Source organism: Oncorhynchus keta, chromosome 1 (genome assembly GCF_023373465.1).
Source record: "Oncorhynchus keta strain PuntledgeMale-10-30-2019 chromosome 1, Oket_V2, whole genome shotgun sequence".
Taxonomy (NCBI): Eukaryota; Metazoa; Chordata; class Actinopteri; order Salmoniformes; family Salmonidae; genus Oncorhynchus; species Oncorhynchus keta.
Window position 1 is genome coordinate 38,059,721 of NC_068421.1, and position 14,307 is coordinate 38,074,027.

General features: G+C 42.9%; 1 protein-coding gene across 1 annotated transcript; it reads left to right on the forward strand.

Moving 5' to 3' along the window:
- The first annotated feature begins 107 nt into the window (after positions 1–107).
- pnkp (polynucleotide kinase 3'-phosphatase) lies at positions 108–6,101 on the forward strand. Its single transcript, XM_035771142.2, is given in 19 exon segments — positions 108–270; positions 588–711; positions 1,017–1,063; positions 1,184–1,474; positions 1,664–1,691; positions 1,694–1,929; positions 2,191–2,270; positions 2,413–2,470; positions 2,608–2,715; positions 2,937–3,008; positions 3,408–3,456; positions 3,628–3,698; positions 4,005–4,097; positions 4,225–4,321; positions 4,411–4,472; positions 4,553–4,662; positions 4,846–4,933; positions 5,204–5,271; positions 5,586–6,101. Coding segments are annotated over 18 exon segments (1,803 nt in total). The 5' UTR covers positions 108–270; the 3' UTR covers positions 5,707–6,101.
- Positions 6,102–14,307: the final 8,206 nt, after the last annotated feature.

Below are 14,307 nucleotides of genomic sequence, written 5' to 3' on the forward strand. Positions count from 1 at the left end.
TATTCTAATAGCCATTCGGAGACTGAATCCACCAGTGTGAACAGTCCTATTGAGGAAAACGAATAGTTAACTGTAGGGTAAGATGACAAAACACGCGGAAAGACAAGCCCAGACTAGGGTCGGAATCAAATATGAGTTGGATGTTTCTAAACGAAAGTGTTTTTGTGACGGACCAATGAAAGTTGGAACGTGCTACCTTTAAAGTGTTCCGCCTATTTCTCGGCAATATTCCATTCCTCCTCTTGTCTGGTTGTGATTGTGACTGAAAACGTTGAGTACACTTTTGAATGACTGATGTGGATGTGTTCACCATGCAAAGCTTGGCCTCGGCTTTTAACCATAGATTATTTAGAAGAGAATAATCCTCTTACTCATACATGGCTAGCCAGCAGCTAGCTTTTTAACTTATAAAGCTAGCTATAATCGTTCAACACTTCGTAAAGTTACGTTTAGAATTGCTGCTCGGTTCTTGACTTAAGAAACACTTGATATGCCTAATTCATGTTACACCCATTGTAAACCGATATGTTATGGACACCTTACGTTATTTGTTTTTCCCTACATCCTACTGTCTCTTGTCTTTGCAGATGCAGCAGTGCACATTAGTCAGTGCATCCGGCGCTCGTGTCCCACTAGCCGATGGCCGAGCCGTGATCCTAGGTCGTGGTCCAGAGACTGGAGTTATTGACAAGAAGTGCTCCCGACACCAGGGTAAGAGGACTAGCTAGCTAACGTTTGATACGTACCGATGGCCATGTTCTAATGATTTATCTTACCTCCCAAAGTGTGCACTTGTTCACTTCCCTTCATGGATTTAAAAATAAATTAATGGTATATGGAAACTCCCTCTTGCCCATGCGTACACCAGTTCAATGCGTTTAAATGTGTGAAGAGTAAGCTTCGGGAGAAAGGAGAGATTATTGGGATGCTACTTTTTAATTGCGGTGTCCGGTGGGATTACTCCAGCCAGCTATCTAAACTGCACAACTATCTAAAATGTGTCATATTCCTTCTAGTGAAGCTGGTGGCCTGTTATGCAGACAAGGAGGTACTTGTAACACAGGTATGAAATTATTACATTGTGCCTGTTGTTGAGGCCAACACTCTCTTATGTTAGTTTTACACTCAACACTACTGCTTAACCTGTCTGTAACTGCTGTCAAAGTATAGTTTTCCTTTTCAGCTTGGCCCCAACCCTTCATCCTTGGGCAGTGAGAGTCTTGGTAGAGGCCAGTCTGGCCGACTGACCCAGGACCGCACCCTCTACCTGGTCAACCAGAGCCACCCCTTCAGAGTGCAGTTCTCTGCTTCCAACGAAACCTCCTCATCCTCCTCTGCCCAGAAGGGGAAGGCTGTAGAAAGGTTGAAAGCATTGGATAAGACAAAAGGAGGAAAGAACGACAGAGGGAGGGAGGTTCAAAGCACAGTTCCCAAACGCAGCATCCAAGACTTTTTTGCTTCCTCTCCCAAGAAGGTATGAGAACACGTTCATCTTAACTGAGAAAATGGCATGCATTTTAATTTGTCTAGCAATATTTAGAGTAACCGAAAGGACCTAATGTATCACTTCAACTGTTCAAAATACCCCATGTTTTCTCAATGCCAACCTCCAATTTAAGTGAAGTATAGTTTGACCATGGTTGCATTTTTGTTTTTCACTCAGGCATCCAAGAGGCCACACAGTTCTGAGGAGCCCCGCAGGAGAAGCGTAGGAGGACTACAGGCTCCGACAGTGGGGGCGAGGACGAGGCTGAGAAGCTTGCTGAGGAGAAGCTCCGACAGCTCCAGGAGATGTCAAAGAGTGCTTCAGGGGCTAGCAGAGACTGTGTCCAGCAGCAGGCATCAGTCTCAGCCTGTTCTCGAAGCCACTGGCAGCAGATTGGAAACCTCATGCTCTACACTGCTGTTGGCGTCACTGGAAGCACCAAGGTAAGAGCGATCTAGGTAATTCTGTAAACTCAATATTTGATTTAAGCCAATGAGTCTGTGTGTTTGAATGAGATGCTGAATATAATTTTACTTTGGCCATCCAAGGATGAAAACATTTTAGGCCTACATTTGAGCTCTTTGGACATATTGTTTCCACCATCAATCTAATTGTCTCGAAGTTCGCTTTCAACCAAGCAGTACAAACACAATTACTTTTACTAACATCACTTTAAGGCTGACCCATCTTTCTTTCTGGCCCAGATTGCTGGATTCGACATTGACGGGTGTATCATCACCACCAATTCTGGCAAAGTGTTTCCCACCAGCCCAGATGACTGGAGGTCAGTCAGTCTGCTGTTCTGTCAAGTTGCGGCTCTGCGTCTGGCCTCCTCTCGCTTTGCTTGCCCTCTCCTCATCCCTCTTCCTCAACTCTTGACTTGAGTCATTTCCTTGCCTTTATTTGTTCTCTTATCTCCTTTACAGGATTCTCTTTCCCGAGATCCAACCCAAACTGGCCAGCTTATTAAAGAAAGGCTACAAGGTAGAAGCAAACATATAAATGTATTGTCAAGCATGGACACGGCAAAGCTGTTCTACGAGAAATATTTATTCTCCATCCTTTTAATGGTAATATGTGGCTAGATGAATAGCTAACCGTGTCTCTGTTGCCCCTCCCAGGTTGTGTTTTTCACCAATCAGATGGGTATATCTAGGGGGAAACTGAAGCCTGAGGATTTCAAGTCCAAAGTGGAGACCATTCTGAAGACATTACAGCTCCCCGTACAGGTTAGTCAAGAAACATTTAAACACAAAAATGGCGCTTGAAAGCAGATTCACTATTGTATCTCTGTGTTTTATTGTGTGTAATTCAGATGTGGACACCTTTAACTGTGTGTGTGTGTGTGTGTGTGTGTGTGTGTGTGTGTGTGTGTGTGTGTGTGTGTGTGTGTGTGTGTGTGTGTGTGTGTGTGTGTGTGTGTGTGTGTGTGTGTGTGTGTGTGTGTCAGGTCTTTGTGGCGTCTGGTCCTGGGATCTACAGGAAGCCTGTGATGGGGATGTGGGAGCACCTGTGTGAGAAGGTGAGACCGTAAGGCACGCAGCATATCAGACATTGTGAATAGGGATTACATGTAGACGACGATTGTGTCCTACAAACCACCTCAACACAGGTGTGTCGCAAAAGGTTCACAAAGCCAGCTCCATTTAGCATTGTCTAGTTGTTTGTCATCCACTCGGAACACATTACCCTGGTGAGTCATGACATAGACCAGTCACTGCTTCAACATTTACATGACATTTGAGTCATTGAGCAGACACTCTTATCCAGAGCAACTTACAGTAGTGAGTGTTTATATTTTCATACTTCAAAAAGGGCACGGTGCGGGAAATAAATAGAATGGGAATATAAATGTATTGTTCCCTCTGCTCCCAACCCCCTGAAACAACAAACATGGTTCAACATGTTTTTCCTCTCTCAGGATAATGGCGGCGTGGCTGTAGACAAAAGCCAGAGTCTCTATGTGGGAGGTGAGTCAACAACAACAGAACAACCCATAGCAACATAACGTCTTCCTCTTACTTAGCCTATTCTTATCCTGACTCTTGTAAGTGATGTGCTGCTTATGGTCACGTTTGATGAACGTGTACTCGCCCTCCAGCAGCTGAGAGCCTGAGACTTTTCTCTCTCCTCTGCCACAGATGCAGCGGGACGGCCTGTTAACTGGGCTCCTGGCAAGAAGAAGAAGGACTTCTCCTGCAGTGACCGACTGGTGAGAGCACCTGCACTAACCTCTCGACCAGTCTGTTCACTTGTCGACCAGTCTGTCCTAGTTCTAGCACATCTTCATACACAAACAACAAAGTGTCCCAAATAGTGGACTGAAACGAGGAATTTCAATATGATAAAACTCAGTAGAGACAAATCAGCAGAGAATAATTTCCTGTGTCTACTGACTGTGTGAAAGGTTCATTCTTGCTATGGTGTAGATACAGTTTATGACCAGGTGTTGTACCTGCAGGCATTGCATATCTTAATAATGCCTGACACTGATTTTCTCTCTCTCCCTCTCGACTAGTTTGCTCTGAACCTTGGACTGCAGTTCCACACTCCAGAGGAGTTCTTCCTGGGCTGGAAGGACGCCCCTTTCAGTCTTCCTCCATTTGACCCTGTGAGTAACCGGGTGGATATCTGTGGTATTCTGTCTGCACAGAATATGTATGTGAAGCTTTTGTAGCCTCTGTATGTATGTGTGTGCACTTGCACATCTGACTGTGTGTGTGTCTCTCTCTCTCCAGAGGAAATGTGACTCTAACGCCCGTCTATATGACCCGCCCAGTGCCTGCCTCACCTCCACCAAGCAGGAAGTAATCATTGCCGTGGGTTTCCCTGCTTGTAAGTGGACGTGCATTCCTTATTTTTCTGCCATCCTCCCTCTCTCTTTACTGACGACCCTCTCCCTTCTTTATTTTTTTTTTATCCAGCCGGGAAATCAACCTTTTTCCACACACACATTGTCCCCAAAGGTTACGTGTACGTGAACCGGGTGAGTGGATCAGTGTGCTGTTGGCTCTCTTAACATCCACACACACATATACACACACTGACCTGACCTGTGTTTGTCAGGATACCCTGGGCTCTTGGCAGAGCTGTGTTTCGGCCTGTGAGCGGGCATTGAAGGAGGGGCGCAGCGTGGTGGTGGATAACACCAACCCAGACCTTGAGTCTCGCAAACGGTACCCGTCTCTGTGCTCCTACTAGTGTGTGGAGCACTTTTGGTTTGCAGTTCATGAACAACCTAAACCACTTACATAACAGCGAGTGGTAAATCTGCTACATGCATGAACCAAACCAGAGATATTTGATTGAGCGTGTTTGTAGGGAATAACATGTACCTTCTATACGTTGTCCCCCTCCAGGTATGTTGACGTCAGCCAGAGTTTGGGGGTGTCCTGTCGGTGCTTCAACTTCTCTGCCTCCCTGGAGCAGGCCAAGCACAACAACAGAGTAGGTCTCCTCTCTCCCTCTACTGAACTGTATATACCAGACTACACATGATTCATTCTTCAGCAGTTCAGAGTAGAGGGTGACATGAACTTGCGACCTGATCGTACACACAGAATAGCCCAACCTGGGACTTAAACGACAACCATCTGGTTCAATGTCCACTTCTTAAACCTTATAATGTACAGGCCATGGGATACATCCAGTTCAATATAGGCTCTGAGGTACTGCCCTGATGCATAGTGTTCATTATTGGGCTCTTGTGCTGTACAGTTCCGTGAGATGGCCCCCTCCACCACCAAGCACCTCAAAGTCAATGACATGATCTTCCACAGTTACAAGTAAGTGACATTGGATATTATATCAAGGGACTTCACAGCATCACATTCTCAACGTAGGGATTCACTGGCCTCTACAATGGGTTGAAAAGATCAGAGCGCACTAATATAACATATGTCTATATGGCTGTGTTTACAGAGCCAGCCTAATTCTGATCTTTTGGCAAAAGATCTGATCTGATTGATCTTTTTCCACTAATTGGTCTTTTGGCCAGAATTGGGTTGCCTGTATAAACGCAGCATATATGTATGTCGCGTAAAATAAATGCATGTCTGAATGTATTTGCCCACTCTGAACAGACTTTCTCTCCACACAGGAAGAAGTTTGTGGCGCCCAGTCTCTCGGAAGGCTTTTCAGAAATCCTGCAAATTCATTTTGTCCCAACCTTTACAGACAGCCAATCAGAGGCCCTCTTCAGGCAGTTCTCTGAAGGCTGATTGGGTGGCTGGTATTCCAACCTAAGATTCATCAGATTGTTATTGGAAAATAATCTGGCAGTCGTACCAGTCCAACATTTTCCTATGCTGTGGCTGTATGTAGACAAACTATTTAGTTACCTGCTGCTAATCAACAAATCATTGCTATTACGCTACATACATTTTGAAGGTGCAGATGTTTTAACTAAATGTAACCACAGCAGACAGCACACATCAGTATTTTTGTTTGATTGGCTTGAGTTTCATATTTTCGTATCATGTTTTCTGGTCAGATATAACAGTACTTGTTTCCAGAAAGCCCAAAAAGTAAAAAGTAAAAAAAACAAAAAAAACATGAGCAATGTTTTATTAATTGTATATTTTAATAAATTGTTATTAATTTGTTTTACAATGGATCCTATTCTGTAAAGTAGGGAAACTGAATGCATGTTTTTCTGCTAGTATGCCACCGTAAAGCAATATTTTCATGACAATCCTGGTTGAAACTCAGCCGTCCACATGGGTAGAAACTCCAACTCCTTCCCCAGGTGCTGTTTTACCCATGGCACTAATGTGAAGTCTCTTGCATATCAGGCGGGGGCGGGGGGGGCTGTCACTTCTGTCTTGGGCTTCGCATACATTCTTGGTGTCACAGCTCACTACTCCAGCCTGCATGACAGATCGAATAGAACCGTACAAAAAGTAGACTTAGCTTAGCCTAATGGAACCAAACACAAGATACCGGTAGATTGTTATTGTTCTGTATGCTTATCATGGAGAAGATTTAGTGGAAGGGGGGAGTTCCTCTCTTGAAAATACCGCAGTCTGTTAAGAAGGAACAGCGCGCCTTCAGAGTCACCTGTTGGGAAAAGTTGGATCATATCATGCATGAGAATAATATAAGGATTATCATATTATTTGTATATTAATGAATGTATGTGTTCCGAGTTGTGTAATGTGACTTCCCATGCTGTGTATTCCTACAAACTTACCTTTGCACGATACAGCATCTATATGATTGGCAGATCCGCCCGAACAGAGAAACCTGTCTGGCACGTATTCATTCAAAGTTGCATTGTGAGGAGTTAGAAGTGTGTTCTCAGCCTGTTTAACACAGTCAGGCCTCCTCTGCAAATAGGAACATCAAACACTGGTGCTGCTAATTAACTCTCCACCCTTCACAAACATGCACATCAATTAGACATAATTTACAGGCATACAGTACATGAAGACAAACAACTTATTCACACTACATTTGTACCACTGTTCACTCTTCATATACAAATAGTGGTAAAGGTAGAGCCAACACTAGAGATTACACTGTAGAAGGCCTGTTAGATTTGACCTATGACCTTTCTGAATGTGTGTTTGGTTGTTGAGCACCGCTAACCTTACTCCCTGTATGAATGTGTTTGCTTGCGTTTCGCATCCTTGACTGTAGACCCATTGTTGATGAAGTAGGCTCCGGTCTCCTCCAGGCATAGCAGGGGTTCTCTCTGCAGACACACACATTAACCAGTTATCATACACTCAGCAGTTTATTTATTCAACCACTCACATCAACGAGCTGTTTCGCCCACAGGACTGCCGCTGACTGGATGTTTTGGTTTGGTACTGGAAAGATCACCCCGCGCTCAAAGTCGCTTAGGTCACTATGCCCATTCTAACTTTCAATCGAACAGTAACTGAATGCCTCAATGCCAGTCTGCCTGCTTTATATAGCAAGCAACGGCAATGTCACTCACTGTCTGAGCGATCCATTTTCATGAACGGGGGTGGTGGGTGTATATACTAGACATAGAACTTGAGTCAAGCCTAGACATGAAATGATTCATGGGTGGATGACACCTGTCATGTCCAGCAGTACTCTGATTGTTTTCGCTCTATCGGGAACGAGTTCAACTTGGATAACTAGTTGAGTCGGGCTTGTCAAGCTAAAGAAAAATGATTGCACTCCGTCTACTTGTTGAGGAGGAGGAGCAGTCATCTTACCGTGTTGTTCACAGAGTCTTCATGGCTCGGCTGGCGGGCTTGGTACACGTCAAGATGATGGGCCTGTAGAGAACACATACCAGATAAACACAGGGAGGTACGATAAGTCATGTAGTTAGACAAGAATAGAGTGCAATAAAATACTCATGCTAATATTGTAACAGTGTGTAACAATGTCATTGCTGGTGAATGATTTGGCCAAGTAGATGGAATTGTGGTGGTTTGGAATGAGAGCAATTCATAAGGGAATTATGTCATGAGCTAGTGTTGCTGCTCAACCCACCCACATACAGTCTTCCATGTTATGATCAATAAGGCTTACAGTGGTGACGTTCACGTGCCACGGCCTGGTATAGGCTTTCCTGGTGGATCCAAACATGTGGTCACACATTTATGTGTCATCACTATTACATTTTTGACTTCATTTTACTTGGTTTAGCCATTCTATAGCTAAATATACCACATACAAAGACTTTAAAACAGATTTTTTTTTATGATAAAGTGCACTTGTCACTGAAATACAAGAATATCACTGAAATACAGACACATTACTTAAATACAGTCACGTTGCAATTTTAAGTAGAACTTGTGCACCAATATTGCATTTTAAAAGCCTGTTATATTAAATAAAGTGCCCTTTAATATAGACCACATCGGAAATTCAATAAATCCATTTTTTTAATAAATAAAGATTTGCTGATGTGCCAAAATTCTGTCCCTCATGAATCATTTACGTCTGTCCCTCATTTTAAGGTCCACCCTGTGACGTGAACTGAACTCTTGTTTTTATATGGTGAAAGCTTCCTTTTAATTTTTTTAAAAATTTTTCAAAAGAAACATTGCACATCTAATAGTCAAATCAGGTGAGCAGGTGAGCTGGTTCTGCTCTTTTTGGACATTTTCTGGTGTTTAGTGTCAGAAAACGGAGTGGATAGAGCATAACAGGTCTACCCTGTTATCCATAGACAGAGATGCTAGAAATGGTTAAATTGCCACTCCCTGCTGCTCACAACAAGCTCCCTTTCCCCCTGTCACAAGGGGAATCATGACTGATTTAAGATTACGGTCAGCCCTGTTATGGTCAACACTGTTACTTTATTTGGCACTTTTAACAGGTCCTTACTTTGACATTTTCTCATTTGACATCTTCAGATGGGAAAACTTGTTTTTTATGAAGTTGAACATGTGCTTTTTATGACAAAATGTATAAAATAGGTGAAATCAACAGTTTTTTTGACCAAGTTACACTTTTCTAAAGGCACCTAGTTGGTGGAATGACTCACACACATTACTGAAATACCAACGTACATATGACTGAAATACAGACATACAGTACTAGGTAAATGTTTGGACACACCTATTTATTCAAGGGTTTTTCTTAATTTTTTTCAAAAGAAAAAATGAACACCTAATAGTCAAATCATGTAAAAGCAGGTGAGCTGGTTCTGCTCTTTTTGGACATTTTCTGGTGTTTAGTGTCAAAAAACTGAGTGGATTGAGCATAACAGGTCTACCCTGTTATCCATAGACTAAACATGCTAGAAATGGTTAAATTGCCACTCCCTGCTGCTCACAACAAGCTCACTTTCCCCCTGTCACAAGGGGATTTATGACTGATTTAAGATTAAATCATCCACCCTGTTACGGTCAACACTGTTACTTTATTTGGCACTTTTAACAGGTCCTTACTTTGACATTTTCTCATTTGACATCTTCAGATGGGAAAACTTGTTTTTTATGAAGTTGAACATGTGATCTTTATGACAAAATGTTTTTTTTTTAAGTAGGTGAAATCAAACTTTTTTTTGACCAAGTTACACTTCTTCAAAGGCACCGAGTCGATGGAATGACCCACACACATTACTGAAATACAGGCACGTGACTGAAATACAGTGGGGCAAAAAGTATTTAGTCAGCCACGAATTGTGCAAGTTCTCCCACTTAAAAAGATGAGAGAGACCTGTAATTTTCATCATCGGTACACTTCAACTATGACGGACAAAATTAGAAAAAAAATACAGAAAATCACATTGTAGGATTTTTTTATGAATTTATTGCAAATTATGGTGGAAAATAAGTATTTGGTCAATAACAAAAGTTTATCTCAATACTTTGTTATATACCCTTTGTTGGCAATGACAATGTCTTCACAAGGTTTTCACACACTGTTGCTGGTATTTTGGCCCATTCCTCCATGCAGATCTCCTCTAGAGCAGTGATGTTTTGGGGCTGTTGCTGGGCAACACAGACTTTCAACTCCCTCCAAAGATTTTCTATGGGGTTGAGATCTGGAGACTGGCCAGGCCACTCCAGGACCTTGAAATGCTTCTTACGAAGCCACTCCTTCGTTGCCCGGGCGGTGTGTTTGGGATCATTGTCATGCTGAAAGACCCAACCACGTTTCATCTTCAATGCCCTTGTTTGATGAAAGGAGGTTTTCACTCAAAATCTCACGATACATGGCCCCATTCATTCTTTCCTTTACACGGATCAGTCGTCCTGGTCCCTTTGCAGAAAAACAGCCCCAAAGCATGATGTTTCCACCCCCATGCTTCACAGTAGGTATGGTGTTCTTTGGATGCAACTCAGCATTCTTTGTCCTCCAAACACAACGATGAGTTTTTACCAAAAAGTTATATTTTGGTTTCATCTGACCATATGATATTCTCCCAATCTTCTTCTGGATCATCCAAGTGCTCTCTAGCAAACTTCAGACGGGCCTGGACATGTACTGGCTTAAGCAGGGGGACACGTCTGGCACTGCAGGATTTGAGTCCCTGGCTGCGTAGTGTGTTACTGATGGTAGGCTTTGTTACTTTGGTCCCAGCTCTCTGCAGGTCATTCACTAGGTGCCCCCGTGTTGTTCTGGGATTTTTGCTCACCGTTCTTGTGATCATTTTGACCCCACGGGGTGAGATCTTGCGTGGAGCCCCAGATCGAGGGAGATTATCAGTGGTCTTGTATGTCTTCCATTTCCTAATAATTGCTCCCACAGTTGATTTCTTCAAACCAAGCTGCTTACCTATTGCAGATTCAGTCTTCCCAGCCTGGTGCAGGTCTACAATTTTGTTTCTGGTGTCCTTTGACAGCTCTTTGGTCTTGGCCATAGTGGAGTTTGGAGTGTGACTGTTTGAGGTTGTGGACAGGTGTCTTTTATACTGATAACAAGTTCAAACAGGTGCCATTAATACAGGCAACGAGTGGAGGACAGAGGAGCCTCTTAATTTAACTAGGCAAGTCAGTTAAGAACAAATTCTTATTTACAATGATGGCCTACCAAAAGGCCTCCTGCGGGGATGGGGGCTGGGATAAAAATAAATAAATATATATATCCAGTTGAAGTCGGACGTTTACATTCACTTTAGCCAAATACATTTAAACTCAGTTTTTCACAATTCCTGACATTTAATCCTAGTAAAAATTCCCTATCTTAGGTCAGTTAGGATCACCACTATGTTTTGGGTAGCCTTTCACACGCTTCCCACAATAGGTTGGGTGAATTTTGGCCCACTCCTCCTGACAGAGCTGGTGTAACTGAGTCAGGTTTGTAGGCCTCCTTGCTCGCACACGCTTTTTCAATTCTGCCCACACATTTTCTATAGGATTGAGGTCAGGGCTTTGTGATGGCCACTCCAATACCTTGACTTTGTTGTCCTTGAGCCATTTTGCCACAACTTTGGAAGTATGCTTGGGATCATTGTCAATTTGGAAGACCCATTTGCGACCAAGCTTCAACATCCTGACTGATGTCTTGAGATGTTGCTTCAATATATCCACGTACTTTTCCTCCCTCGTGATGCCATCTATTTTGTGAAGTTCACCAGTCCCTCCTGCAGCAAAGCACCCCCACAACATGATTCTGCCACCCCCGTGCTTCACGGTTGGGATGGTGTTCGTCGGTTTGCAAGCCTCCCCCTTTTTCCTCCAAACATAATGATGGTCATTATGGCCAAACAGTTCTATTTTTGTTTCATCAGACCAGAGGACATTTCTACAAAAAGTACAATCTTGTCCCCATGTGCAGTTGCAAACCGTAGTCTGGCTTTTTTAAGGCGGTTTTAGAGCAGTGGCTTCTTCCTTGCTGAGCAGCCTTTCAGGTTATGTCGATATAGGACTCATTTTTACTGTGGATATAGATACTTTTGTACCTGTTTCCTCCAGCATCTTCACAGGGTTGTTTGCTGTTGTTCTGGGATTGATTTGCACTTTTTGCACCAAAGTACGTTCATTTCTAGGAGACAATGCGCCTCCTTCCTGTGCGATATGACAGCTGTGTGGTCCCATGGTGTTTATACTTGCGTACTATTGTTTGTACAGATGAACGTGGTACCTCCAGGCGTTTGGATATTGCTCCCAAGGATGAACCATACTTTTGGAGGTCTACAATTCTTTTTCTGAGGTCTTGGCTGATTTCTTTTGATTTTCCCATGATGTCAAGCAAAGAGGCACTGAGTTTGAAGGTAGGCCTTGACATACATCCACAGGTAGACCTCCAATTGACTCTAATTATGTCAATTAGCCTATCAGAAGCTTCTGAAGCCATGGCATAATTTTCTGGAATTTTCCAAGCTGTTTAAAGGCACAGTCAACTTAGTGTATGTACAATTTTGACCCACTGGAATTGTGATACAGTGAATTATAAGTGAAATAATCTGTCTGTAAGCTATTGTTGGAAAAAAGACTTGTGTCATGCACGAAGTAGATGTCCTAACCGACTTGCCAAATCTATAGTTTGTTAACAAGACATTTGTGGAGTGGTTGAAAAACCAGTTTAATGACTCCAACCCAAGTGTTTGTAAACTTCCAACTTCAACTGTATATATAAATATAGTACAAAACACACATCACGACAAGAGAGACAACACAACACGACATAAGGAGAGACCTAAGACAACAACATAGTAAGGCAGCAACACATGACAACACAGCATGGTAGCAACACAAAATGACAACAACATGGTAGCAACACAACATGGTAGCAGCACAAAACACGGTACAAACATTATTGGGCACAGACAACAGCATGAAGGGAAAGAAGGTAGAGAAAACAATACATCATGCAAAGCAGTCACAAATGTCAGTAAGAGTGTCCACGACTGAGTCTTTGAATGAAGAGATTGAGATAAAACTGTTCCGTTTCAGTGTTTGTTGCAGCTCGTTCCAGTCGCTAGCTGCAGCGAACTGAAAAGAGGAGCAACCCAGGGATGTGTGTGCTTTATGGGACCTTTAACATAATGTGACTGGCAGACTGGTAGTGGTGGTATACAGAAAATAGCCCTATTTGGTAAAAGACCAAGTCCATATTATGGCACTTTAAGACATGAAGGTCATTCAATACGTAACATTTCAAGAACTTTGAACGTTTCTTAAAGTGCAGTCACACAAAAACATAAAGCGGATATGATGAAACTGGCTCTCATGACGACCGCCACAGGAAAGGAAGACCCAGAGTTACCTCTGCTGCAGAGGATAAGTTCATTAGAGTTACCAGTACCTCAGATTGCAGCCCAAATAAATGCTTCACAGAGTTCAAGTAACAGACACATCTCAACATGAACTGTTCAGAGGAGACTGTGTGAATCAGGCCTTCATGGTTGAATTGCTGCAAAGAAACCACTACTAAAGGACACCAATAAGAAGAGACTTATTTGGGCCAAGAAGCATGAGCAATGGATATTAGACCGGTGGAAATCTGTCCTTTGGTCTGATGAGTCCAAATATGAGATTTTTGGTTCCAACAGCCGTGTCTTTGTGAGATGCAGAGTTGGTGAACAGATGATCTCCGCATGTGTGGTTCCCACCGTGAAGCATGGAGGAGGAGGTGTGGGGGTGATTTGCTGGTGCAATTGTCAATGATTTATTTAGAATTCAAGGCACACTTAAACAGCATGGCTACCACAGCATTCTGCAGCGATACGTTATCCCATCTGGTTTGTGCTTAGTGGGACTGTCATTTGTTTTTCAACAGGGCAATGACCCAACACACCTCCAGGTTGTGTAAGGGCTGTTTGACCAAGAAGGAGAGTGATGGAGTGCTACATCAGATGACCTGGCCTCCACAATCACCCGACCTCAACCCAATTGAGATGGTTTGAGATGAGTTGGACCGCAGAGTGAAGGAAAAGCAGCCAGCAAGTGCTCAGCATATGTGGGATCTCCAGGTGAAGCTGGTTGAGAGAATGCCAAGAGTGTGCAAAGCTGTCATCGAGGCAAAGGGTGGCTACTTTGAAGAATTGAAAATATATTTTGATTTGTTTAACACTGTTTTGGTTACTACATGATTCCGTATGTGTTATTTCATATTTTTGATGTCTTCACTATGATTCTTTAATGTAGAAAATAGCAAAAAATTAAGAAAAGCCCTTGAATGAGTAGCTGTGTCCACATTTTTGACTGGTACTGTATGTCTGATGGAAATGCAACATTTTACTGAGATACAAAAACATTACCGAGAGATCATGTATGGTGTTGTTTGTAACAGTAACTTCTGACTCCTGTATCTCCCTGACCATCTCAGTACTCACCCTCTTTGACAGAGACGAAGGAGAAGGCCGCACACAACAACAGAGCGACAGCATGCATGACAAGTATCTGTTTATTCCTGTCAGTCTCTGATGATGTCTGACTAAA